The 26,663-nt window shown below is 28.4% G+C and overlaps 1 protein-coding gene across 10 annotated transcripts in view; it reads right to left on the bottom strand.

Moving 5' to 3' along the window:
* LOC148232254 (uncharacterized) overlaps positions 1-26,663 on the bottom strand; it is a 325,652-nt gene that overhangs the window by 263,013 nt on the left and 35,976 nt on the right. For 4 of the 10 annotated variants that reach the window (XR_015810691.1, XM_088192429.1, XM_088192424.1 and 1 more), the window contains exons 1-3: positions 9,683-10,019; positions 3,881-4,025; positions 558-617 (exon numbers count right to left, since the gene is read on the bottom strand). Coding sequence is in view for 8 of the 10 variants with exons in the window: in XM_088192429.1 (XP_088048555.1) it covers positions 558-617; positions 3,881-3,895 (75 nt within the window). In the remaining 2 variants the exon portion in view is untranslated. Of the gene's footprint in view, positions 1-553; positions 618-3,880; positions 4,026-9,682; positions 10,020-26,663 lie in introns of those variants that run through there. The other 6 variants (XM_088192431.1, XM_088192426.1, XM_088192430.1 and 3 more) reach the window with 5 other exon arrangements.

Here is a 26,663-nt window from a genome sequence, read left to right on the forward strand (position 1 = left end):
ACTCATTATTTGTGAATAATACACGTGTTTTTAAAACATTCTATATACGAGGGTATTAGGAACGTAAAGATGTTCTAAAGCATTTAATTTTGGCATTGACTCACAGTTAGATAACGCCTTTACTTTTTTCTACATAGTCACCGTGGAAGCGATCCTCATTGGCAACATTCAAGTAAGACTTTCATCATGTGATAAGATATGATGCAAATTATATTTATGTAATGCGATAAATATAATAAAAAAATCTATTATTATTATCATAAAAAATAGCTCAAACACCGTGAAAGGCTGAAGAGCCACAAATTATTATTTTTCTACAATATGAAATAATAAACAAGATCAAGTCTAGTCTCCTTATAGGAGGTTATCAAATGAAATAGCCAGACAAAAATGTGATTTTCATAATGCGTTCGCCACATCGGATGGCAATGCTGAAGAAAATAGTATAAAAAAATACGTTCGGCTATAAATCGTGGAATTTTCTCCGAGCATTGTCTAGTCGGCGGAGGCTCAGAAAAAAATTATAAGTTAATATCGTAAAAAAAAGTGAGACTTACAGAGTTGACAGCCGCCATCTCCCCAACCCGCCGGTCGTTCTGCTCCGCTATGTCGTCATTCTGTAGAGAGAAAGAGAATTTTTTCAAGTCAAAGTGTGTTTATTGCGCGAGAAGCCATCCCCTACATCTACGCATCCATATACATATATTACGGATACAGAGTGTCACGAAATAAATTTAAAAACAAATAGTAATTATGTCTGCTGAAATTACTCATTTAAAATTCCGTATTATATATCAGCAAATTATTTGTTGTGAAAGCGTATAATAAAAATATATCTTAGTTAAAAAGTTAATCTGAAAATGCCATAACATTTAATAAAAGGCACCATATTATTTTACTAGGGTCGCTGATTAAATGCATCTGATGATAGTTGATTTATCAAGGCTGTTTTAATTGTTTTTAAATGGCACCACTGACTTTACTTGTCGATACCACTGTTAAGACCTGAATCAATTTCTGCTTAACAGAACCATAGAACAAGACAATGAAAATGAAATTCCACAAATTCGATTTTATCTGTTTTTTTATAAATAATTATAACATTTTCAGAAGTTTATTTAATCGCGTTTTCAAGATAAGATAAAAACACTGGAACATCACTGAACATGTTCTGAAGTTCTGCCAGAAAAAAACAAAAATACATTCTTTCAATATATTTTTATCAAATCGCAGAATTTTCAAATTATCCACGTCCTTTAGTGAATTGAAGATGTGTCAAACTAAAAAATCACGTTTTTACTGTTTGTTCTAGAGTATGTTTAAAAAAAAAACATTAAAAATAATTTATTGTCAGTATCGCATAATTTGCTAATTAATTATATATATAAAGACAGATTTATATAGTAATAATTGCGACATTATTTCACATATCTAACTAAGTAAAAAAATATTTGTGGGCCTAAAAATCGCCAGATGTAACTGATCCAGGACTTAAAAAAAGAATAGAAGTATCTCTTAAAGAAGTTTTAAAGCAATGCTCTGAATCATATAAACATAAAAAAAATACATTAAAATATCATTGGAATATAAGAAGATATTTTAACTAAAATAAGACCAAAAGATTTTATGATAATCTATTTATTTTACATTTTTTTTAAATCTATACATAAATACTATCTTATTAATTAAAATAGTATTATTATTTGTGGCACCTGATTTAATTTTGAGGAGTTACAAAGTCAGTTTAGCTGCTCCTCTAAAACATATTTTTGATCTGATTCTCAAGACGTCATTTACAGACCTTTGGAAATGCTCAACAGTCACTACTATTCATAAAAAGTGTGACAAATTGTATATAAATAAATAAAGAGCAACTGCAGTTTTGTCAGCTTCTGCTAAATTGCTCGAAATAATTAGCCATAAATACGTCTTTAATCACATTCAGCAAGTTTTGTTGTTTCATGGTGTGTTTAACTGTGACAAAATCTCTGGATGCAGAAATTCAAATAGATTTTAAGAAGGTCCTTGACAAGGTTTGTCATGGGTATTATTAAAAAAATTGTCGGACCTCTGTTACTTAAATGATTTAACACGATCAAAAGAGTATTTCACCCCTTCGGAAGATCCTCAACGGTCCAACCTGAGCCCTCTGTTCTTCACGTTATTTATTATTGACATAAATAGCGCAGTTTCAATCTGTATGCAGATGATTTATCATTGTATTAATGCATTCGATCTGTTGGAGACTCTCTACAGAAACATTTAGATTCTCTATGAAGATTGGCTTCCGTTAACCGTCTGCCTTTTAGTATCGGAAAGTGCTTCCAATGACATTTTCTTAATCCTGTTCACCATCAGTTTATTACTACGATCTCGGTGGGAACATTTTGGCTAGAGAAACTTCCATTAAAGATCTCAGAATCATTTTTGAGAGCAAGTGGATGTTCTTTGCCTGCGATTGATCTTCCAAGATCCTCAGCTTTGTTATAAGGAACAAATTTCAATTTGATAATCCATCTTTATTTACATTCTCTATGACACTTTAATTTGAAGCATTCTTAAATCGCGATCTCTAATTTGGAATCACCGAATTCTTTAAATCGAACAAGTTCAAAATAAATTTTTGAGATACTTTTATTTTTATAAATGTGTCTTTATATATTTGGTTATTATCCGTTTGTGACGCATTGGGGTAATTTTTTAAATTGCGATGATCTTAATTTAGTTTTAAAATATTAATAAATATGAATATTTTTCAGCAGTTGTGTTGTCCCTGTATTTTGTATTACATCTAAAAACGGTAGGTATTTTCAGTGACACTCTGTACATAACATAATATGTATACGTGGTGCTCGCTCGCGTGTTTAAAAAACGTCAAAAAAACATGTTTACCATGACGTTTCGTAAAATGACAGATTTTTTTTATTCCCTTCTTTGCCGCCGTTGGAAATTTCAACCGTGACAGTTTTCCGTAAGGATGAACTTTTTATTTTGTTTGCGCGAGATTTCATTAGGGAAAATGTTATTTCTGTGTTTAATACGCGAACGAAAGAGTACGTGCTCGATAATAAATTTAATTTTATAATGCATAATGTATAAAATATTACCTCAAAGCCGTTTTTCAGTATTCACCTTGTGCAAATTTACCGAATGCGCGAAAATCGAATACATTAATCATTTTCGTAAGAAAGAAATATTTCGCAATATATCAAAAAGCAAAATTAATAAAAATAAGGTTTCATCACTGTCACGATTTAATGAAAATAAAATTGAATAAAAAGGATATACTAATAAGTAATAGGAATTGTTTTAAAAATCTAATACTTATATTTTATAAATATCAACGAAATATATGTATATACATGTACCTTTGAAATATATTATAAAAAAAAAATTATAAATACATTTTTATAAAAAAAATCGATAAAAAATTAAGTTAGTTTTTTTTAACTAGTATTGTTACTAATGAGAGATATTCAGAAAGTAAAGTTTTTACATGTACGAAATACGAAACTGCAGTTAATATTTAAAGCTAAAGTGAATTTTAATTACAGTATATATAATAAGAGTAGTTTTAGTTATCATTAATAGCATAATGTGTTTCAACAATTTTTTCTCCTAATTTAGCATCGAAATCTCGCAATAGTATTATTGCATATTATTTTGCAACTATCATATACTATAATAAAATTAAAATATAGGTGTTTTTATATTTTTTTATAAGCAAATAAAATGTTTTAAATTATTTCCTTTACTTTCTGAATATCTCTAGCACAAATAATTATAATAATACATTTTGATACATTTAAAATTAAATATATCATAATTTCTATTTTTTTAAATTATTTTTTACATGATAAAAATAATAAATAATACATACAAACCAGCTTAGCATCCTGGAGCTTTGTATCAATCACATTGTTATTATTTCTTTATAACATATCATCCAAATTTCAACTGGATATCACTATTATCACTTTGTTAAAAACATCATTTTTCTAATCGATTTATTATAATCAGGCACACTATAGTTTAATTAATTATAAATAAAGTAATATACAATGATAAAATAAAATTTAAAAAAATATTGTATGTATATTTTCTTCAAATAAAAAATGATTCTTATATAGATCTATCAACATATATCACAGTGAGATGTTAAAAAAATAGTTATCTACTAGTAAAAAACCTTGATTCTAAGATATATTATTTTTGTGTAATATATAGTTAAATTACACTGTACAACAAATTTGATTTTTTTAATTTAAAACGAGCCAATTATAAAGCTTTCATTGTGATAAGAATTATTTTAAATTTAATATATTATTGATATCAATACATTCTTAAAACTTTTATATCGCACCGTGTGTTTTCTTTGTGGGTATAAAGTTCGGCACACCCAATTTTCAGGTTCAATTTCCATCGGGGTGACATAAAGAGATAGAAGAAAGAGAGAGAGAGAGTATCCACGAGTATTTCACGACCTTTGCTCTCTCGCATAGTGCCCGGAAATTAAGTTTATCCCGTAAGAAAACCGTCACTGGATGAAGCGCCCTTCGTTCATGACTCGAGGGAAAATTTATTCATGACCCCACAAAAAGTGTGCCGCGTACACGGACGAGTATGTCCAAATGTGTATGTGTATAATACAATACATACATTTGACCGTGGGGTCAAAAGGTGAAGGATTACTTCCTTTGTCCCGTCTAAACGTTTTTGCTTTGACGCAGACCTTTCAATATCTACTCTGATGATGCGAAATAAGATCATAGGTTTAAAAATCACAAACACATCATAACGTTATTTTTATTTAAATAATGTCGGACCATCAAACTCCTAGCAACGACTAAAACAAAATTCACAATCAAACAAATGTAACTGCTAAAAAATTTAGCCTGGACTTGTCTGGGATTGATTGATTACGAGCTCATTTCAACGGCTACTAAAATTTTACTACCACTTAATCTATTTCCGACGCGACTGTAACCATATTTTGAAAGAAAGTATGTTCAATAAAAATAAATTGCTTAAGATGAAAGCGACGTAGACAAACTTTGATAATATACTTTAATATAAATACATTAGGATTGTATTATACAAGTTGTCTCGAAAATATACATATAAAAAATAGTAAAATGGTTATTATATAGACTTTGCTTAGTTGAGCACTTTTATAATTTAATATTACTTAAATTTGTATTATTTTGTCAATTTACCACAAATATAGTTTATATAATCAATGCAAAATTAAACGAATCACGTATATTTATAACACTTTTGGATTATTAGTCTTAATAAATTATTATTTTTTTTAACAACTATATGAATGTTATATTATTTAATCGTTGTTATAGGAACAGTAACCGTTTGAAAATATATTACATCTAATTTTGTTTATGCAATGAAAATAAAGAATAAGCAATTTCAAATACTTTTAATTGCCATATCTTAGAGTAGTTCTTTTGTAGATGAAAGTACGGCATATGTTTATTATAAATAATAATAATAATATTTACGTATTCGGCTCTAATAATGAGATAAAAATCGTTGATTTAAGAATGGGTTAAATGTGATATATTTCATAATGTTTATGTCACTAAAAAAAATTGTTATTTAGTCTCATTTTTGACGCAATGATTAAAATATATCTGAAAAGTCTATATGCTTATACTATTTTTTTTTTAACATATATTGATAAAATTTGAGGGGTTTTATATTTATAATATATTTTTTTCTATCAGAATTAACAGTAAAAAAATCGTTTAATATTGTAAAATATTTTTAGCGCACTCTATACAATTGGAAAGTCTCTTCGAACCACTCGAAAGAGCAGATATCGCAACCCCCGAGGGGTTGTTTTCGTTAACGCGAGACACTCGAAAAAGCGAAAATTTCCCCTGCTAAACATTTTCACCGGCCCTCGTGTTTTTATTATTATTTTTCTAAATGTTTTTATAATCGTCGTACATCCAGAAGTGAACATAAAAAAATCCGGGGACGACTTGATTATTTTCGTTTTCAAGCTTTGCATTTAATTGGGCGTTATTAAGACGAATGCTGACATTCTTTACGGACAACTTTTCCTTTCCTGCTCTCCCCCTCTTTTCCCTCACATTTTACCCCATAAGGCCCTTTTACCCCGGCTGTTATTAAAGAATCCTGTTTACGAATATAAGGCGCGAAAGGTCGGACCCTCATTTGGAATTCATGACCGAGTCTGAGCATTAACGAGCCCCTGTCAATTTTTCGCTTCCGAGACTGAAATCTGGCGCTGAATAATCGATTCGTTTACCTTTAGGGCTATATGGACAGAGGCAGCAGTATTCAAAAATTTCGTAAAAAAAAATATAAACACAGTCTTTATTTATACAAAATTTACAATACGTTCCAATCTGTATTCAAAGCAAATAATCGAGGGTGTGCTAGTTCAGTCTTTAAATTTGTGAGTACAAAATTAAAATGATTAAATATTTTGAAATAAACAAACAAGTATTATTTACTCTAAAATAATATACTTATGAACGAATTTGGATAAATCTCTTTTGATTGCGGAAGAACAACTTTATATAAATACAATTTTAGTAATAATAAATGTGTCTTATAAAAGTAAGAGTATATTACCAGCAATGAATAAATACTTACACATAGGGATTCCAATCCCGGGCCAAAATTTTGATCCCGGGATTTCGGTATTGCAATTAGTCGATCCCGGGATCCCGGGACCAGTCCCGGGATTATTTTCATGTTATTTTATCGATAAAAATAATTTAAAATAAATAATACAATATATTTTTACATCTGTTTTTTATAACGTACAATGTATAAAGTACGTATAATTTTAGTCTTGGACTTAAAATAGAAAATAATGTAATAAAAATAAAAAAGGGAAGGTCTTATATATTTATTTGAGAAGAAAGAAATGAACTTTTGACAATGTATGCACATAGGTGTATATATGTACATTCATAGACACAATTAATTGAAAACATTATTTTGAATAAAACTCACGAAGTAACATAAAAGCATCAAGTGTTTTATCATTTAGCCTTGATCTGATTTTGATTCCTAAGCAGCCTGCTGCTGAAAAAGCAAGTTCAGACTCACAGCCTCAAAGATTCACAGATGACACGTGCAACTCGCGCAAGTTTGTACACGAAATATAACGATGTTGTCAATAATAATTCGATTGTGCTTGATAAATCAACCAATCCGAAAAATTCGGGATTATGTTTTATAATCCCGGGACTCATCGGGTATTGAAAATCGTTCGGGATCCCGGGATCACGGGATTCGGGATCCCGGGATTGGAATCCCTACTTACACATGAATCAACTACGAAAATAAATCGTTTATCTATAGCATATTTTTGCGTTACAACAAGGAAAACACAATTAGCAACTACTAATTAAATAGTAAGATAAAAGACTGGAATCAATGTATGAAATCAGTGTCTATTCTATTAATTATAATATATTATTACAACTTACAGTTAATAAATGTTACTATTATTTTATTTTATCCGTAAAGTTAAGAACATCTAATCATAATTATATAATAGTTACTAGTTCTGATTTATTAGATACAATTTAAATGAAAAAAACACTTGAGTTCATATAGGATTATAACCCTTGTCTTTTAGAAATTAACTTATATACATACAGCTGCTTCTTAATGTGAAATAATAAAATAAACACAATTTATACATTGCTGATAATTTATTTTATTGTCAAACTAACACACCATAATTATTTCTTGCTCTTTATTAATCTTATATATTTGTGCTTTTTCTGCCAAAATATAATACAAGAACGGAGAAAACCCTGTGGCTTTCAGAAATAAATAAAAAACGAAAACAGTGAGATTGGATATCTGAAGACTAAACGAAATTCATTTGGTCTCATGAATCTAACTTTAAGATAGTTTTAAACTAAAATAAAAAAATATTAGAAACTAAATTTATTGGAAAAATTTTAAAGCATAATTTTTTTTAAATATTTATACTTTTAGCCATTTTTTTTTAATGTTTTTGGAACCCCCGGTGTAGTACACGTGCGTCGAGGAGTCAAAGAAGAATATGTAGCTGATTGCGTAGTACCACAAGTCAAATATGATGGCGGAAGCGTTATGGTCTAGGTTGCATGGCAGCAGCAGGGGTAGAAAATCTGTACATTTGCGAGGGTGGTATGATATTGACATTTATATTTCAATGTTACAATCCACTTTAATGTAAAATATTTCCAAGCACATACCACGCTATCGTCTGATTCCAGCAAAAAAACGCTCCGTGCCATACTTCGCTAAATAGCAGAGGTTAGTTTGCATCAAAGAGTTGAACACAAAAGTTGCCCAACACAATTAAAAACCCAAAATTTTAGCTATGAGAAAAATTGCAGATAAAATGTAGAAAACCCGTAAAATCATTGGTTGACAGTATGCCAAAAAGAGTTGCAGCTGTAATTATAGAAAAGGGTGGGCTTCCTAATTATTAAAAATAAGCTTAAAATAAACACTATGAACAACCTTAATCGGTTTTTTATTTTTTTTAAATGTTGCACATTTATTGGGTGCCCCATTATTATGGCCAAGCCTGTATATACGTTTACTAATAGAAAATGTATAGCAATATAAATCATGATTTACAATGGAATCAATCATTTGAGGTTAAGGTATATTTGTTATAATACATCTTAATTTATTTTCAAAGGTCCATAAGAAATTAAATATTATAATTGAGACATGCATAAATTGCAAAAAAATATCAAAAAAAATATGGAAATAAAAGCCATGTTTTATATTTAAAAGCTGTTTAAGAATATCTAAAAAAAACATAAATATAGTGTTTTACTATATATTTTTAATTATTTATTACATTATAAATTATAGGTTTACGTATCCTGTTATATTTATTATTATTTATTTTAAAGCATAAAAGTATTTATATGCTGTTATTAAAAATACGGCAAAAAAAGTATTGCATTTTAATAACTGTATTTAAAAACAAATATAATGTGTATATCTCAACAGTAATAAAACAATATTGATCTATATTTTTTACATGAAGATAGTGAAGTGGTATAAATTATGCATAGCAAGTTTGTTCAATTAAATAAATCAGAATCATTGATAATTAAAATTAAAATTCCGATCAGACTTTCCTTGTTTTTGATAATATATAATTTAATTTGAGCAAGATAACATACCATTTAATTTAAATGACCCAATAATTTCTATATTCCAACTAAATTAAAAACATTACCTTCTTATAATTGTAGAAATCAATTCAGAAACTACTACCATATTATCTATTCCCTAGTGAGCTTACGTTGTTACTGCTACTATATACACTAAAACAGCTGAGATAGCTGAGCTTTAGATTTTTTTTATATATAACCGCATTTTTCCTTAATTATATTTTTGTTTAATTTTTACCTAATTTTTCATTGATTTTTTGAAGACTTTTATATTATTGTAAAAGATAAATATACTTTCTCTTATTTTTATATAATATAAAAACATAAATAAAAATGCCTACTACTATTTCTTAGTTATTGAAAAATAGTAGCAGATTTTTTAGAACATATACAAAAAAGTACAGATTTGTTGCTCAGTGTAATTTATAAATTATTCAATTTATTGCCACAAAGACGAAGAAAAATACCCATTATTGCAATTGCTTACATACACTCAGATCATTACTATCACATATTGATTTAAATCGCACTTTATAAGGACGGCACCATATTAAAATTAAAACACAATTATTATTTATTATTTGTTATGAAATCTTCACGTCACTTTTTTATTTATATTATTTATGTTATTATTATAAATTTTCGTCGTTGTTTTGTTAGTTGGTTCGTATCACTGTTCGTTGTTGTTGGTTCGTTTGTTAGTAAGTTGTGGACCGATGTTGACAGTTTTCGCCGGCAAGCGGTAACTATGAGCGCGTGTTGTCAGACATAATTGCGAAACCGGCACCGGTCAGCACGGTTGGTGACCAGGACTTACGGGTCCGAACTAAACTATTGGCCTATGAGGAACGGATAGCCCAATAGTCGGCCGCGGTCCATAGCCGCCGCTAGTCACACTCTGTATTTTAGGGATATCTTCGGCAGCTGCGGCAAGAGGAAGCGCTCGGAAGCTAATTTTATCTAAGTAGCATTAAATACAACTAGCACTTGGAGCTACTCTTTTTTTAAAAATACTATATCAGATTTTATATGCGTAGGTAAAATCATATTCTAGCAATAGAGATATCTTTGTTTTGAACATTTAGGGAATATCTAATTTTGGTGCAGATCACGTTTGTTAAAGAGAAAGCTCTCTAATTTTATTCTAGTTGACTGAATTATAGCTAATTGTTAATATTTCATTTAATGTTTTTCTTTATTAAACCATATTATTTCTCTTCTTGCTGCCCTTGCTATATAGCTCGTTATATATTTAATGATCAATTTTCTCTTTATTGTTATTTAGAAAAATATTTACCGATAATTCAGTGACGGGATTTACCAAAAATACTGGTTTACAATAAAACAGTAATGTATGCCCTAGCACCTGTTGATAAAAATAGTTTTATGTAAATATTTAACAAATGTATTTGACGCAATTTTAATAACGACTTTTGGAACTGTGGCGACCACACACGTTTGAAATGGTCATATTCTCAAAACTTGCGTTAATTTACTATGACCAAAATGATAATCTATTTGACGCAATCAACGAGGAAACAAGACAATAGCGTAAAAGATGGACCATACAAAAGCCCTCGTTACGACCAGAAAAAATAACACGCAAGTGTTCTTACTGTAATTATTCTCCGTCATTGAAAGAATATTTTTTTGTTGCGAAACGATCACGGATATAATAAATCACCGGATCCACAGGATTACTGTTTCTGTATACGACCTTGGATAGTGCCCATCATGCAAATGTCGCTTTCTAAAGGAGTATACTTATATCGTTTTTTTTTTTTAATAATAGCGCATTTTTTATAAATAAAAATTCGAGTGCTGCTGCCGGGGCTCGAACCGTTACCTCAGCGTTTCTAGGAGTTACGGACTACGCTATTTAGTCCTTACAATCTAATGTACCGCAATTGAATGATAATCAGTTCAGTAAAGTTTAGTTCAGCCATTTGTATAGACAGTGTAGATACAATTACAGATACCAAATCTTGGCGCAACCGAAAAGTATTCTTATGTCAATCCTCGGGTTTGTTCGTGTACTCAACAGTCACCTAAGAGCATCCATGATTCATTAATCTAGACTTGAGACAACCCGGCTATTTTTTCACGTAGATCTACGATACGAACAAAACATAACATATTAAATATAGCAGCATAAGATGATCCTCTTAAGTGCTCTTCTCTAAAGCACATAAATAATTACTAAGCATTTAAATGACATCAATTAGCAGCTAACTAGTATATGTGTATGATATGTAATTCTGAATATTTTTGGGTATAAATTGACAGTTACTGTCACGTGAATATAGGATTTGATTGCAGCAGCAATAATATGATAAAAATTTTAAAATAAACCATAATTTAAATAATAAAAAAAATTTAATGCAACGGTAAAAAATGGTCAATGATGATTGTTTTATAGACATTAACATTTAAAAGTGCACATTTACCGATGAAGGACGACGGATCAAGATGAGTGCGCACCGTGAAAAGATGGCTGCCATCTGATAACTAACTGAAAATATAGAAATACTATATGTTAGATTAAATATTTTTTATTTTTGACAAATATAAATTGACGTATAAATTAGATTGCTTTTACTTTCAATAAATATGTAATATATTTATTATTGATTGAACTAACTAACAATTTTTTTACATTTTAATAGTGGTTTATTTCGATCATTTATTACGTCCTTATGGTGCTTGAATATTTTTGGATATATATTTATTTATTGTAAAACTTTCGTTTCGATTATTAGAATTATTCGCCAGATTTTCAATTATATTAAAATAATTGATCGAATAATCGTACAATATTGATTTAATATAAAATTTGAAAAAATCTCAAAAATCCCGTCGCCAAAAAAGTAATCAATATTTTTTCTAATTAGTTTATATTTTACAGGCAATTAATTAAATATTATTTTACTAAATGGCCTAATAAATTAATATAAAATTACATTTATTCAATATTTTAATAGCTTTAAACTACGAATAATTGAGAACCATTGCTAAAATACAATCTATTAAAATTGAAATATTTTATTACAATAATACAGCTTTCAATCAATAAATGTCACTATCATGATATTTCTAGGTAAAATATAGTAAATCTCTAAATTAATATTATATAATATTTACTAATACCGATAGATAGATAATGAAACACACCAGGGTTCATATGAGATTCGATCCTTGGTCTTTCAGGTATTAGTCACCACTGGTATATTGTGCTGATGTATTAACAAAGCAATGAATAAACAATATTTTATCATACAACATTTTTATCGTTTTTCAAATATCTATACCATTAATTATTGCCAACAAAGATACAATATGTAATTGAAAAAATATTTTTTTTAATAAAAATAATTAGCCATTATTTAAAAATAATAATAAACAACTAGACATTTTCTTTTAAAATCCATTTATATCTTGTGACATCAAATGGCATGTTTATAGAAACATAATTTAAACATACACAATATGATTAATTATATTTCATCACCACTGTCTTCGTTGCAAAACTACAGCAAGGTCAATCAGAGGCGTTCAATGATCAAATTAAAAAAAAAAACAATTATAAAAATATCGATTTATTTTATTATTAATAAAAAAAAACAGGTAAAATATGATTATGTATTATTTCATCAATATGTAAGATTTGTTAGTACTAATTCGTGTTGCAGACGCTCGCTTTCAATTTCCTACATCACACCGCTAACGTCTGTTTGGATTGTTTTGAAAGCGTCGGAAAAGCGCAGAGCAGTGTCCGATCAACAAGCAGAGCTTTCGCCATTAGCAATGCTACTACTTACTTACCTGCTACGATCGTAAAATTAACACATTGCGCTCCAATTACCCGCATCGATACGTTTATTATTACTACCGTCAGTTAACATTTAACAGCTTAATTAATTAGGTCAATTTTAGAAACTAATTTCCACTACTTTGTAAAAGATAAACTTTAAATTAATGTTTTTAAAAACAAAGTAAAATTGATTCTAAACATCACTCAATGCCATTAGTCCTCATTTTTCATTACACAGACAATCATTTGTTAGGTCCGAAGTTTTATTTTAAACATAGTAGTAAAACAATAAAATAAATCTAAATTCCCAATCCACACATTGTATAATATTACAGGGGTTGAATTACGTAGTCAGAAAATACACTAGAGTTACGTGACTTGTCGCAATAATGTAGTATCAGTCAATTAAGACAATGGTGTCAACGTTTGTTTATCGAACACTCTAATGTTGTATTTCGCAGTTCTGACTTGAAATCCTAAGTATGATCTCGGAGCTGAAACTTGATACACTACAAATATGTTAATATACTGTATGTTTCCTATCCGTAGTTCTGTAAAGCATGTATTGCAGATGTTTGATTAAAAAGGTAAGTAAATAAAACATATTTTTAAAAACATATATACAGAAGCGTGCAAAAAAAACATTTTTCATATTTAACTAAAGTTATATTATGTATTTTTGTGTTTTTCAAATGCTTATTAAAATAGTACACATACAATATAATTTTAAATCGCATATCAAAAAACTATATAAAATTATTAAATTCTAAAAAAGAATTTTATATAATATAAAATTATTGCAAAATCTTTAATTATCACTAATAAAAATTAATTACTTAGAATATCTTAATTTTGTGGTACGCTCTTTAGCCGTCAATACTACTTTAATACAACCCGTAAAAGCATAGAATTAATGAACGATTCAACGACTTCGTGGTCTTATTCTTCATAGCAAACTTTTGATTACTTCTATAAGTTTTTATTGGCTCGCAGAGTTGTACAATCGATTTTTTCCTAATTATTACCCAAATATATTTTATCAGTTTATTTAGGGACTATTCCAGGAAAAGTGCAAGATATTTTATTTTAGCTCACATGCTTTTCCATCGAAATGAAAAAAAAAACAGTTTTATCGTCTTTATTGTTTCGTCAATAGATTAGATACCTTCCATTCCGGAATACAAGAAACATCCCCAGATCATTTGGCCTTATGAATTTATTGGGGACATTTTCTGCCACCTTAACGACGAATACAGTCCAGGCATGTATAAATTGATTTTACTTTTTTTTAGTACGTCCCAAAATTAGGTAAAATATTTTTTTATTTAAATGTATATAAGACGTTACGATTACATACGATCATTGAAAAGTCACACAATATTTCTTGCATATTTCATTTTATTTTTCTACACCAAAAGCTTTGTATGAATCCAGTTTTAGATCTGTTTCAATACAAAGCAGTCCAGATTTTATTTGATATTGGACAATTTCATGCATGTTTGACAATTTTTTTTAGTCAATAACGGTTAACGGTTTTGTAACCCTAAGGGGTGTATCTTCGTAGCTAGTGAGACGCAGGTGAGTTTTATTAAATTATGTTACAATTACGACAGACGATAAATGGCAAGATGTTTTCTCAGAGCGGTGATAGAGAAGCTAGCGCAGGGATGATGTCCGTGGAAGATCCTCAGAGGTATTGTAGGTGCTTTTGCTGCGATGATTGTGTTCGGCAGTCTACCAGGTGGGGTGAATCTGCATTAATTTCGAATATCTGCTGGAGTATGCCAATCACAATCATGCAGCGATCATCTAGCAAATAGATGTACTCGTTTCTTAGAACGAATAAATATGTATACGCCTTTAGAAAGCGACACTTGCTTGATGGGCATTATCCAAGGTCGTATATCCAATGGTTATCTTGTGTGTATGGTAGTTTATTAAATTCATAACCGTTTCACAACAAATAATAATTATTTTAATGACAGATAATATTAACAGCGTGTTATTTTTTCTGGTCGTAACGAGGGCTTCTGTGTGGTCCATCCTTTACCTCTTGTTTCTTTGTTGATGGATGATCATTTTGGTCACAGTAAATTAGCGCAAGTTTTGAGAATAAGACCCTTTCTGTGTGTGATCACTACAACGGATTTTCGACATATATACGACTGCATAAACCCCCTTATTTAAGCCACATACATACATATTATCAAATATTTTGCAAATACTCATTAATAAGATCTCGTAGTATCACTTTATCTTCACTAAGGATAGTTATTCTTACTTTTTTTACAAATTTTTAAACTTAAAATTGATTATAACAGACAGATTAAAATTTGTATCGTCGATAACCTAATTACTGAATTTACAATCATATCGATCTTTTACTAAAACTAAATTATAGACGATTGAGCAATATATTTTTACTAATAAACTGACGAACAACAGGTTAATTAATCACTTTAAAACAATATAGACATACCCTTAAAAGTTCTAATAAATCCAACCAGATTGCGGATATATCTTAAACTTTTAATAATTTTAATGAGTGGTGCACTTTTTTCTACACTACTGTAAATATTTATAAGTGCTATTTTATTCAAAGACAATGTGGTTTTTTAGAACATGCAACTATTTTACTAAGTGTGAAATAAATATACCTTTAAAATACATATTTTGTACAAATACAGAAGAGTGTTTAAACAAATCGTTTGTTTAACACCGTTTTAATAAAAATGATAATAATGAATCAAAATAATAGGTTAACGGTAAAAATCGGAAGGTTAACTTATTTTTACTATACTTTGAATATTTACATAATTTATTTTAAATGAATTTCTGGTGTAAAAACTAGTAAGATAAGATAAGTTAGGACAAACGAGTTTTATGTGCAACTTCATACATATATCTCAAAGAATTATGTTTTCACTTTAATTCGTTGAATTTTATAGTATTTTTCAACTCTACATTAAACTGTAAAACAAGAGCGGTACTAAAATAGGTTTCTAATCAAAGTCATGTTATATTGTATATCTAGATAAAAATCGATTTTAAGTTGTCTTTTATGATATATTACTCTATTTATTTGTTTTAATTTAATTTTAGTCCACTATTTAAGAATCACTGATATATATTACATAATTAAAAGAAAATACAATATAACATAGATGTTTCTTTATACAATTCAAAACATTATTATACACTATTTTAAGAAAGAGTAGCTATCGTTTTTACAAATAGACGTAAAATCTTTTCTTAATTCGCTGTATCCAATTAGATTTTTATATTCGTACTTAAACGAAAAACAAACTCGAGAAAAAGAGAAGCTTAACAAACTACCAAGGTATATATTTATTTATTTTAAAAATACAGTCGAATTCCGAATACCGAAAAAAAGTCGCGCATAGTTAAATCGAAAGCTCGTCAAACGCGCAGACAATGAGAACCGCCCACGCCACGCCAAAACAAAGTTGCGTATTTAATTTAATTTTTTTGGAGTCGCTTAACGTTTTTTTTAACGATTAAAAAAAACACCGGACCCGCCTTCCTAGTGTTTAATTAATTAAAGTGATATTTATTTTATAGACGCGTTGGCAGATGGAATCTTTTTTGGGCGAGGTCCAAGAACAGAGCGCACTCTAATCGAGCATTGTTGGCTATTGGAAATTGGAAAACTGGATTGTCTTTCGCCACTTGATGCGAACTAATAAACCTGTTTTGGTTTTGGTAATACACATTGCATAACAAATAAAAATGTGGGCATGTATGTATATGCTTTTTTTTACAAATGATAATTGGTGAAGCTTGTCGAATGAGTAGTAAATTTTATTAAAATTATGTTCTGCAGCATATTGTTTTTTTAAACCGCACCAAGATTAGAACAATAGTTGTTCTATAACCCAAGTAAATATATTTGTAAAAACACCTAAATTATATTGTAAACAAAATCTTGCTAACAATATTAAATCTTAATAATGTAAGCTTCGATTTTCAATAAGCTTTAAAAACTTATTAAATCTTGTTTGTTTTGTGAAAGTTCAAAACTTAAATATGTACATTCATAATGTTATAAATAATAAAACAACTCTTGATTATTAAATATTTAAAGTTGACTTTTTACTTTAGATGTTCAATAAGAATGCACAAAGAATCTGTAGAGATGTGTCAATTCAATTAATTTTTAAATGAGCGCTAATAAAAAGAGTTTATAATTCGTTTACTTAATATATAAATATCATTTTAACCCAATTTCCTATATAATATACAGATCAATAAAATTATACTATTTTTAAATGGCTGATGATGCGTTTGGAAATTAATTGCTAAATAAATCGATTAAAAGCTAGGAAGAATAAAATTACTTAGCGCACGAAGTAGTTTAATTTTGTGGAAAAATATATATTTATGACCTTAAATATATATTAAAGTGCACATTTATCCATTTCTCAAAATAAAACAAATATAAGATTGAATAGTAAAAATAGGATAAACAGCTTAAGAATAAAATTGTACAGCTGTTGAATTCTGTAACTTAAAAATTAAGTGCTTAATTTTTTTTATATTCGTTGTAAGTGAAGAAGTAAAAGAGCAATGATTAAATATTTTTCATCTAGCATAACTACTGTAAAAGTAAAAAATTATACCAAATTTAAAAATAGGTAACATAAATTCACCAAATTAACAAAAAATTGATCGAATTGAGAATTAACAAATGTCAATTTTTCAACTAGTAAATTATATCGAATTAAAATTAAAATACTAAGATAAATCTATGCAATACCTTATGATGACGCACAAACCCTCCATAGAGGAATAGAAAATTATTTTTACGAGTGCTTAAGCAATATTAATAATAGTATTATGCATATTTTAATTAGAATAATACCATATTAATTTATTAAATGCTTTATTGTAAAATTCCGAAACCATGAAAATTTCATGGCTTCCTAAGAAGAATGATTTATTAATAAAGCTTGTATATACATAATTATTAGTAAAACATCAAACAAATTTAATCCCATATAAATACTATTAAAACTCTCATAAAAGATTTTTTTATCATATAATGTGTTAAAATGTATATTTATTAAAATTTCATGTGAGGTTTATAAAAATATAATAAATATAAATATTTTTATATGAAGCAAAATAAGTGTTGTAGCATTAAGAAAAGCTATTGATTTTATGTTAATGTTATGTCACATCCTACAAACCTAAACTTGGAACAAAACGTTGCGACAACGACATCTCGCAACTTTGTGTAACTCAAATTATAAATAATGTATTCACTGATAATAAAAGCTTCTTAAAGCTCCTGGAGCGTCTCTCAACTATTAAAAGTTCGACGTTTCAGCGTAGGTGGTGTGCGACATCACGCTTTGTTTACGGCTTTAATGTTGTAAATTTAAAATTTTAAGCGGCAAAATCTGACTGAAGTTTACGATGTCATGAGCTTTCGGTTGCGACACGTAACCACAGATTTAGAACTTATTATCGAAAGAGACGATTCTATCATATGGTTTTATCCACTCGCACATTGTTTATTAGGTTATATAACGAGTAATATTCGTAAAGTTCAGGAAATGTCCGAAGCATTTTATTTTAGGACTAACACATACAAAACAAATTATTCTTTATTTTTAATGTATCATTGATAGCCATCATTGACTTTGATATATTTATTAAAGTTAAAAACGAGTTTCTTGATTCTTACTTGTGATTATCAACTATTAATAATTTTATTTTAATTACATCAGAATCATTATATATTACTATGACTAACTTTAAGCATGTATATTTTATCAAAAAATTGTAAAAGAATATTATTATAACCAAAGAAAGCAAAATTAGGTAAAATATTCAGTGTTTTTAATTTCGCAGTTCATTTGCGGTTGAATTTTACATTACGCTGACATATTTTCCTATTGTCATGGAAAAGCTCAAATGACATCTGCCAGACGATTTAGGTCAATAGTACATACTATATAACATTATAAGAGACTAAATTTTAAGCGCCACATTTACGTACAAAGCGATCTGAAAATATAAATTTTCGCTTTAGAGTCATTTTTATGCCTGTCAGTTTTCTTCTTACATTTTTGGGTCTACTTCGGCTTGACTGATATCAGAATGAATTATGACCTAAAAGTATGCCGAGTGCTCGTTGATAAGTGGGTTATATAGTCCCGTGGGTGAAATACCTGACTGCCTTATAACCAAAAAGTGTATTTGAATATACTATGTAATACAGTGTTGCATATAAAATATTTTGATTGAAATAAATACTTTATGTGCTTGGTCATAAAATTTAAGTAGCAACAAAAAATAATCTGTGTTTTCGAAAATGGTACGATATGCCTAATGAATAGGAAGAGGCCATAAATTTAGAAGTCTTTCATTTGAACTTAGAATGCGGTCGAATTATGTAGACGCTTTATTTTCTTTCTAAATTATTATGATGAAACATTTTGACTCGTCTATTTTAACACACAAACGAATTCGGCGACTTGAATGAATTTTCAGAAGTTTTACATTTTATCTTTATAAATATCTACATATATAAATATAGACTATTTTTTCATCACATTTCGGAAATATGCTTGTGAATCACATATACGCATCTGATTCGCAAGTCAATAAATAACCTCCGTCGTGACCTTTATGACAACGATATCATCATATATGTCATATGCGTAAAAATATTTATAATTTTACATGTGTGTTATTTTTTAGCTTTTCCAACGGAGCTACTTATTTTTCGATAAAGCTGACTGGAGCGATCATCGAAGAGCTTTTATTAAAATTTACGCTCCCCTTTTTAGTGCAATATTTGATATGGTTGCGTAATATAAGCTGCTCTGATAATATATTGAAATTTGAGAATATTTTTTTCATTTGTAAATATTGATGTGAGTATATGTACTTTATTTATATATAAAAATATTTTTACGAGATGTGAAAATATCGAATTTATATAAATATATATTATATGTATTATATAAATAAAAATAAGTTCTGAGAAGTCAATATATATTAAAGGATGTAAAATTTGTTATAAAAATAGTCAAAATACAGTATTAGCAGTTTTGTGCAAAATCCTTTAAATAATTTTGTCACTGCTAAGTTGATAATAGTGTTAATTTGATTTATAAAATTAATATTAGAATAATCCAAGCAAAAAATTTATAGTTCCGTCCACTATATTTTTATTTTAATGTAATTTACTAGAAACAATAAACACTCTATTGATATTTAAATATCAATATTTTTTTTTTTTAATGGTTATTTTTGAAGAAAAACTAAGGTTTAAGGCTGCGATTGAGGCAGCATATACACCCCTCTGGGATCTTGAAGGGGTGCTGTTACTAATATGATACGCAAATGCATGCAATTACAAAACAATGCCAACGAAAGCACTAAAGGACGGCCCAGACGCTCGAGAGAAATACTAATGAAACTCTGATATGTATCTACCACGGGGGGGTTGGTACCGCTCATCCGGCCGTCACAAGCTGGGTGCCCGCCCATAGGGTTGGACTCGTAGGGCCCAAGTACTGGTAACGGCAGTGGTGCACGAACGTATACCACAAAAATAATTGATTGACATAAATATTATATACGCCCAAGATTGACATATTTATTTGTCAGTTGTGCTTTGGCCGTTGATACCTGAGTACATTTCTTGGAATATCTGTGTAGGTGCATCTGGACTGCAAATTTAGATATTTAAAATGAAAATTGGACCACAAAATTTATGATAGCAGAATTTTACTAAATGAACAATTTATACAAAATTGAATGTTACATATATGAATTTCTTCAAAAAATTCGGCAACATACATTTTTAAAAGAAAATTATATTTTGGATCATTAATATTAATGGATCCCGAAGGCTTTTTTATATGACCCATGTGTTCATCTTAAGTAAGGTCTATAATAGTGTATAGTAAAAATTAAACGATCCATATCTTAACTTTCATGCTTTTAAAATGTATTTATAGGAATTTTTGCAAGAACATGTTTTTTTTTTTATTTTCCTTATTCGTTTTAATAACATAGCTTATTTTATTTGAAAATGTACTAAGAGTATTTTTTTTTCAAAAAACATAAATCTAGTGTTTACATTTAAACAGGCGCTACAATATTAGAAATTTAGCATAAATGTTTGTGGTAAAAAAGCACTTCATATTCTACCCTAATTTCATAAGAAAATATTAATAATAAACTGCTTCCAGAACAGTAAAATAAAAAAAATTGTATTCCTAATGAAAAGACTAATTTATTTTTGTTAAAAGAGTATTCATTGAATATGCGTGTCTCTGTATAAATAAAGTTATTTCAATCCAAACTTACGAACCCCCTGAAATCTTTTCACAGAATCCTTAAAAGTCCATGGACGACAGACTAAGAACCCTTGACATATAGGGTAGATATTCCATCATTGTTATTTGTTTTATAGCGCAATTGCTCTCGAAGTTTTAATCTTAGAAAATACAAGATTTGGATAAATTAGCTATATTAAAAAAATTACGCAAAAAAAATATACAAATAATTAAAAACTATCATGACATACGATAGCGAATATGGACATGAGCAGCATGTTACAAATTTACTTTTTCCCGAGAGCTTTTTTGAATCAAAGCTAATGGTTCCTTTTTATAATTAGCTATATTAAAACTTAATAAACTTTCAAAGCTATATGAAAAAAAATGGATCATATAAAACACAAACTATGGATAAAATTTTCTACAAATAATTAAAAACTATCATGGTATACGATAGCAAATATGGATATGAGCAGCACGAATTTCCTTTTTCCCGAGAGCTTTTTCGAATCAAAGCGAGCGTAAAGTTAATGGTTTCTTTTGACAGTTGCATATGCATGTGCAGCTGACACTCCTTCCACGAATTTCAGACAGGAATTACGTAACACATGACGGAAGACATGAAATCGATACTGAAGGAATGTCGTCAATCGTATTCCTAGAAACACACAGTTATTGTAAGCGTACTTGTATAAATAAATACAGTTTTTCTTAAAACCCACAACCAAATCAGTGAATAAATAGAATATTATAAAAGTTTTGCAATTGGATAAAATTTATGTTTGAGTAAAGAATAAAAGAACGTATGAGCGATAAACGAAGATTTGTGAGCATGAGGTTAGTGGAAAGTTTGTAAGTTAGGATAGACTTTGCCTGAAATTAATGTCTGGACACACTTATACTAAACCGTTTTTTTATAAAAAGGGTTTATATGAAAAATATAAATGTTACAGTCGAGATGAAATAATTTGAATTTAATATAGTTTATAATGTCCTGAATACTAAACTATTAGAGTGCTTTTAAATATTTAATTTTTTTTTAAATATACAATAATGTATTAAAAAATCACAAGTTGCCTAAATTAAAGCTAATGATATTTACAGAAGTACTTTTGTTTTATTCTTTCGAAAGGTGTTCCTTCACATAAATACTTTAAGATATATATTTTAATACAAAATTACTTCATATACATATTCATATTAAAATTTGTATAATACAGATTATTTTAAATAAATTTAATAAACGCGTTTATTTTACGTAAAAAAAATTCAATGTGGAATTTATGCGATTCTTAAAAGTTTTAAAATATATAATGTAAAAGAGGATTATATGTAATTAATAAAGAGAAGTACACTTATCTACGTTTAGAACTAAACTATGATAATGAACTACAAACTGGTAGTCTGAACAAAATATTTTCATACACCTACATTAAACAAACAGCTTAAATTATTGTCTCTGTCCCTATTCATTCAGTGCACTTGGCAAACTTGTTCCAAAACAAGGGCGTATCGAATGAGATATGAATAATGCGCAAATGCCATCTACAAGGACAGTAAAACAGTACGACAAATATGTTTGTTAATTAATGTTTCATAACCAACGTCGAGACAATATATAATGTGACATGCCAAATAATTGATTAAATTAATATGTATAATGTAACGTATGTACTGTGCAATATAATAGACATACAAATAAGCACGGTATTGAAAAATACTATTTTAGAAGTTATTTACTTTCTAGCAGGCGCGTAGCGTGAGATTCTTTTACTTTCGCTCGCTCGCGTGTTAAGTGACGAGAGTGAATGAGAGATAAAAGGCGTGCGTTACATACGTTCCGCACGTCCTTATCTCTCACTCACTCTCGTCACTTAACACGCGAGTGAGCGAAAGGAAAAGTATCCCATCATACGCGCCTGCGTTTCTAAAAACATCACACTTTACATTTCTACAAAAAATTTCTTTCATATAAATAAACGGAATATAATAATTTCGCGCAGCTGGTTGACTACTTATTTATGTTACGCATTTATAATGCGATTAAAACTAATATTAATTACCGATAAATATAATAAATTTAAAAAAAAAACTAATCTGTGTTTTTAAAATAGTATATAAAATCATTTTAGTTAGCAAAAAAAGCATAAAAATTACACCATAAAAATGTTTATTATTGCTTCTCATAATCACGCAGTGTAATTTTCATTACATTATATGTATAACAGTCTGTTAATTATGAGATTGCATTCTTAAGAATATACGACACGAATATAATTAAACATCTTCGCAAAAAACTATTAGAGTGATAATTTTTCTAAATAAAATAAAATAATTTAAATAGAAATTAAATTAAAGCAAAGTATTTACTGTAGTATATATTAACCACATAATACACTAGTAGTATATGTCAAATTTTGATACTTAATTCTAGTATTTTACATGTTCTATTATATCTCGGTTATAGGAATTAGTAATTGTTATAGAAAAAAATCGATCATCACAAATAAGGTTTTCATAGATTTTTCTTATCTTACTGATGAATAATTAAAATAAATTGACATATATTTAAGCTGTAAAAATAGTTTCAAATTATTTAAACAAATATCATTGATTTGAGCCTAATGTATCACTATCTATTTACTAGTTTAAGCTATGTATACTTTTTTGTAAAGCACTGTTCTAGCGCCTGCAATGCTGCCATGGAAGATTTACAATAAATAATATTAGTGGATAAAGAAAAATTGAAAGTCCACATAATGTAGATACCCTAGCACAGCAGAAAATATAATTTCTAGTCTAAATAAAATATATCTTATTTATTCACCTATTATAATAATTTTAATAAAGTAAATTTACTGATGATTAAAAAAACTTGTCTTAGCATTTTTGCTAATACAAGTAATATACAATTTAATTTTAATATAGACATTAAAGATTGTTTATTTTGACATTATCTAAATTAATTTATCGCACATAATAGTTTAATATATAAAATATTGATTATAATATACGTTTTCATATTGTTACATAATTAAAATTTGCGGTTCTGAATATATAGTATCAATATTTCTAACAAAGGTTGTAAAGCTTATTTGATCTCGGAAATTTGCGAGTTGAAACCGACAATAATTAAACTCTACATATATATAACAAAATGTATATATGTTAAATACACGTGTATGAATTGAATCGACTCTTAAATATTAGTATACAAAAATAAAACGAGAAGTTAATTATGTCGTGATTGTAAGGTATTTCAATCAATTCCCAATTAAAAACGAGTGTTTTTTACATTGAATATATGTTCAATATATTTTCATTCGTGTATAAAATAATAATTAATATTAAATTTTAAATTTTCTACGTTATTCATATTAAATTTTGCGCATAATAAATTGACTCGCGGCGGGCGAGCGTTATTCTAATAGAAAGCGTAAAAAACTTAATTTTCCGATTGAGTATTTTGAATTAAGCTAATGGATCTTTATAAGGGGAGAGTGGGACTTTATAAAGTGGGTCGACGTCTTCGGCTTTAAATAAATAAGTACACCTCAGTCGAATATAATCGCCTGGGGCCCTCCACTTGCGTAGTTTTCCCCCATTAAGCCTTTAGGGAAGCCATAACACTTGAGATTAATTCAATTAAGTCAGCTCCGGCTGCTCCTCGCCGCTCCTATCGACACTAAAGAGAAAAACTCGAGTTTCCAAAAAAACACAATTCAGGTGGCGCGGAGGTCTCTGAAAATTTAAACGAATGCTCAGTTACGTACTCGGTCAAGGGTCGGCTGGAAAATCCAATTTTGGCGAAATTGGTCAGCAGAGGCGGCACGCGGGGAAATTTAATAGTACGGTTCGGAATAATATTTGTCGTCTCGCAGAGAGGTGCTATTGGAAAGTAATTGAAAGGTACGAGTTAGAAGACTTGAATATTTAATTGTCACATACAGTTCACTGCCCTATTTTTCTAATTCATATATATATAAAAACCCTTCTATCTAAAATAATATATTCGACATTTAACCTTAAAATTAAAATATAAGACATTTTCACTAAAATACAAAAACATAAATAAAATAGTTTAATATATAAATTTAATATTATTATATAAATTTAGTGAAATTGAATTAGTTTATTAATAGTAAAACAAGCAATAAGGTTTATATACATAGAGCGTTAACATTCATTACTTAAGATTCGCAACTTATATAGTATTAAAGGATTTAAAGTGTTAAGCCTGATTATCGGGAACTAATTGTATTAATGCAAGCAATTAAAACAGCTGGAAATATATAAACCCTAATATAATATATTTTACTAATTTTTCTAGATTAAATATGAAACAAAAATACTACACTAAATATTTAAAAAAAATCAATATTAAAATAATTATGTTTATAGTCGATAATATCAATTATAAAATGCCTAAAAATCGTTTATCCCATTCCGCGAATGAAAAACCTTGTTCAAAGGTTAGAAGCGGGCGAGTTTTTATGGAATATATTTTCTTGATGAGGGGAGTCTACGAAATTTAACCTCCACTTCCCATTAGTCGCACAATTACTGTAATATACTATGAATACATGAGAAATGTTGTATTTATCTAAAAACGAATTGGAGTATTTTTTAATTGTAATAAAAATCGCTTTATATTGTTCTGCTATTAATATTGTTTTTACATTTTGTTCATAATTTTTTGTAGTGTTTATATTATTATTTTTTAATTACGCTCGACATGAATATTTACAAATGAATACTGTATTTTCATTGCACTAGCTGCTTCACCGTGACAATGCACCGTCACACACCACAGCACATTAAGCATAAATGAAGTATATCATGCTTAGTTGCGTGGAAACAACTGAGTTCATGGTTGAAATGGATTATTATGATATATCTTGTTTTTAAGATAATTTTAAATAAAAAAATCTGATGATTCTACTATTTTTACTAAATAAACTTAACATAATTATTTTCATATTATTAAAAAGAACGGCAATATAATGTTTTAGTTGGGCTATCTACTATTTACAATAACAATTTAATTTTAGTATATCGTTCTTAGTTTCCATATGTAACCCTAGAGACAACTGAATTTGTGCTTTTGCTTGGTTTAATATAGTGCATATTGTTTTAGAGATTATTTCTCAAAAAATCTAGTGATTCTAAGTGTTTTTACTAAATATTTTATATGTGAATATTGCCATACAAATAAATATATTACATCGCAATAATTGTAATGGAGAACCTTTTTATGAAGTGGGTTAAATTATGTTCATTATTTTTTTAGTACTAGCTCGTGAGTCACTAAGTCAGTAGCGTCACTTGGAAAGGGGGAGG

This window comes from Plectrocnemia conspersa, unplaced genomic scaffold (assembly GCF_051122295.1).
Source record: "Plectrocnemia conspersa isolate PC_06_02 unplaced genomic scaffold, ASM5112229v1 ptg000009l, whole genome shotgun sequence".
In the NCBI taxonomy this organism is placed as follows: domain Eukaryota; kingdom Metazoa; phylum Arthropoda; class Insecta; order Trichoptera; family Polycentropodidae; genus Plectrocnemia; species Plectrocnemia conspersa.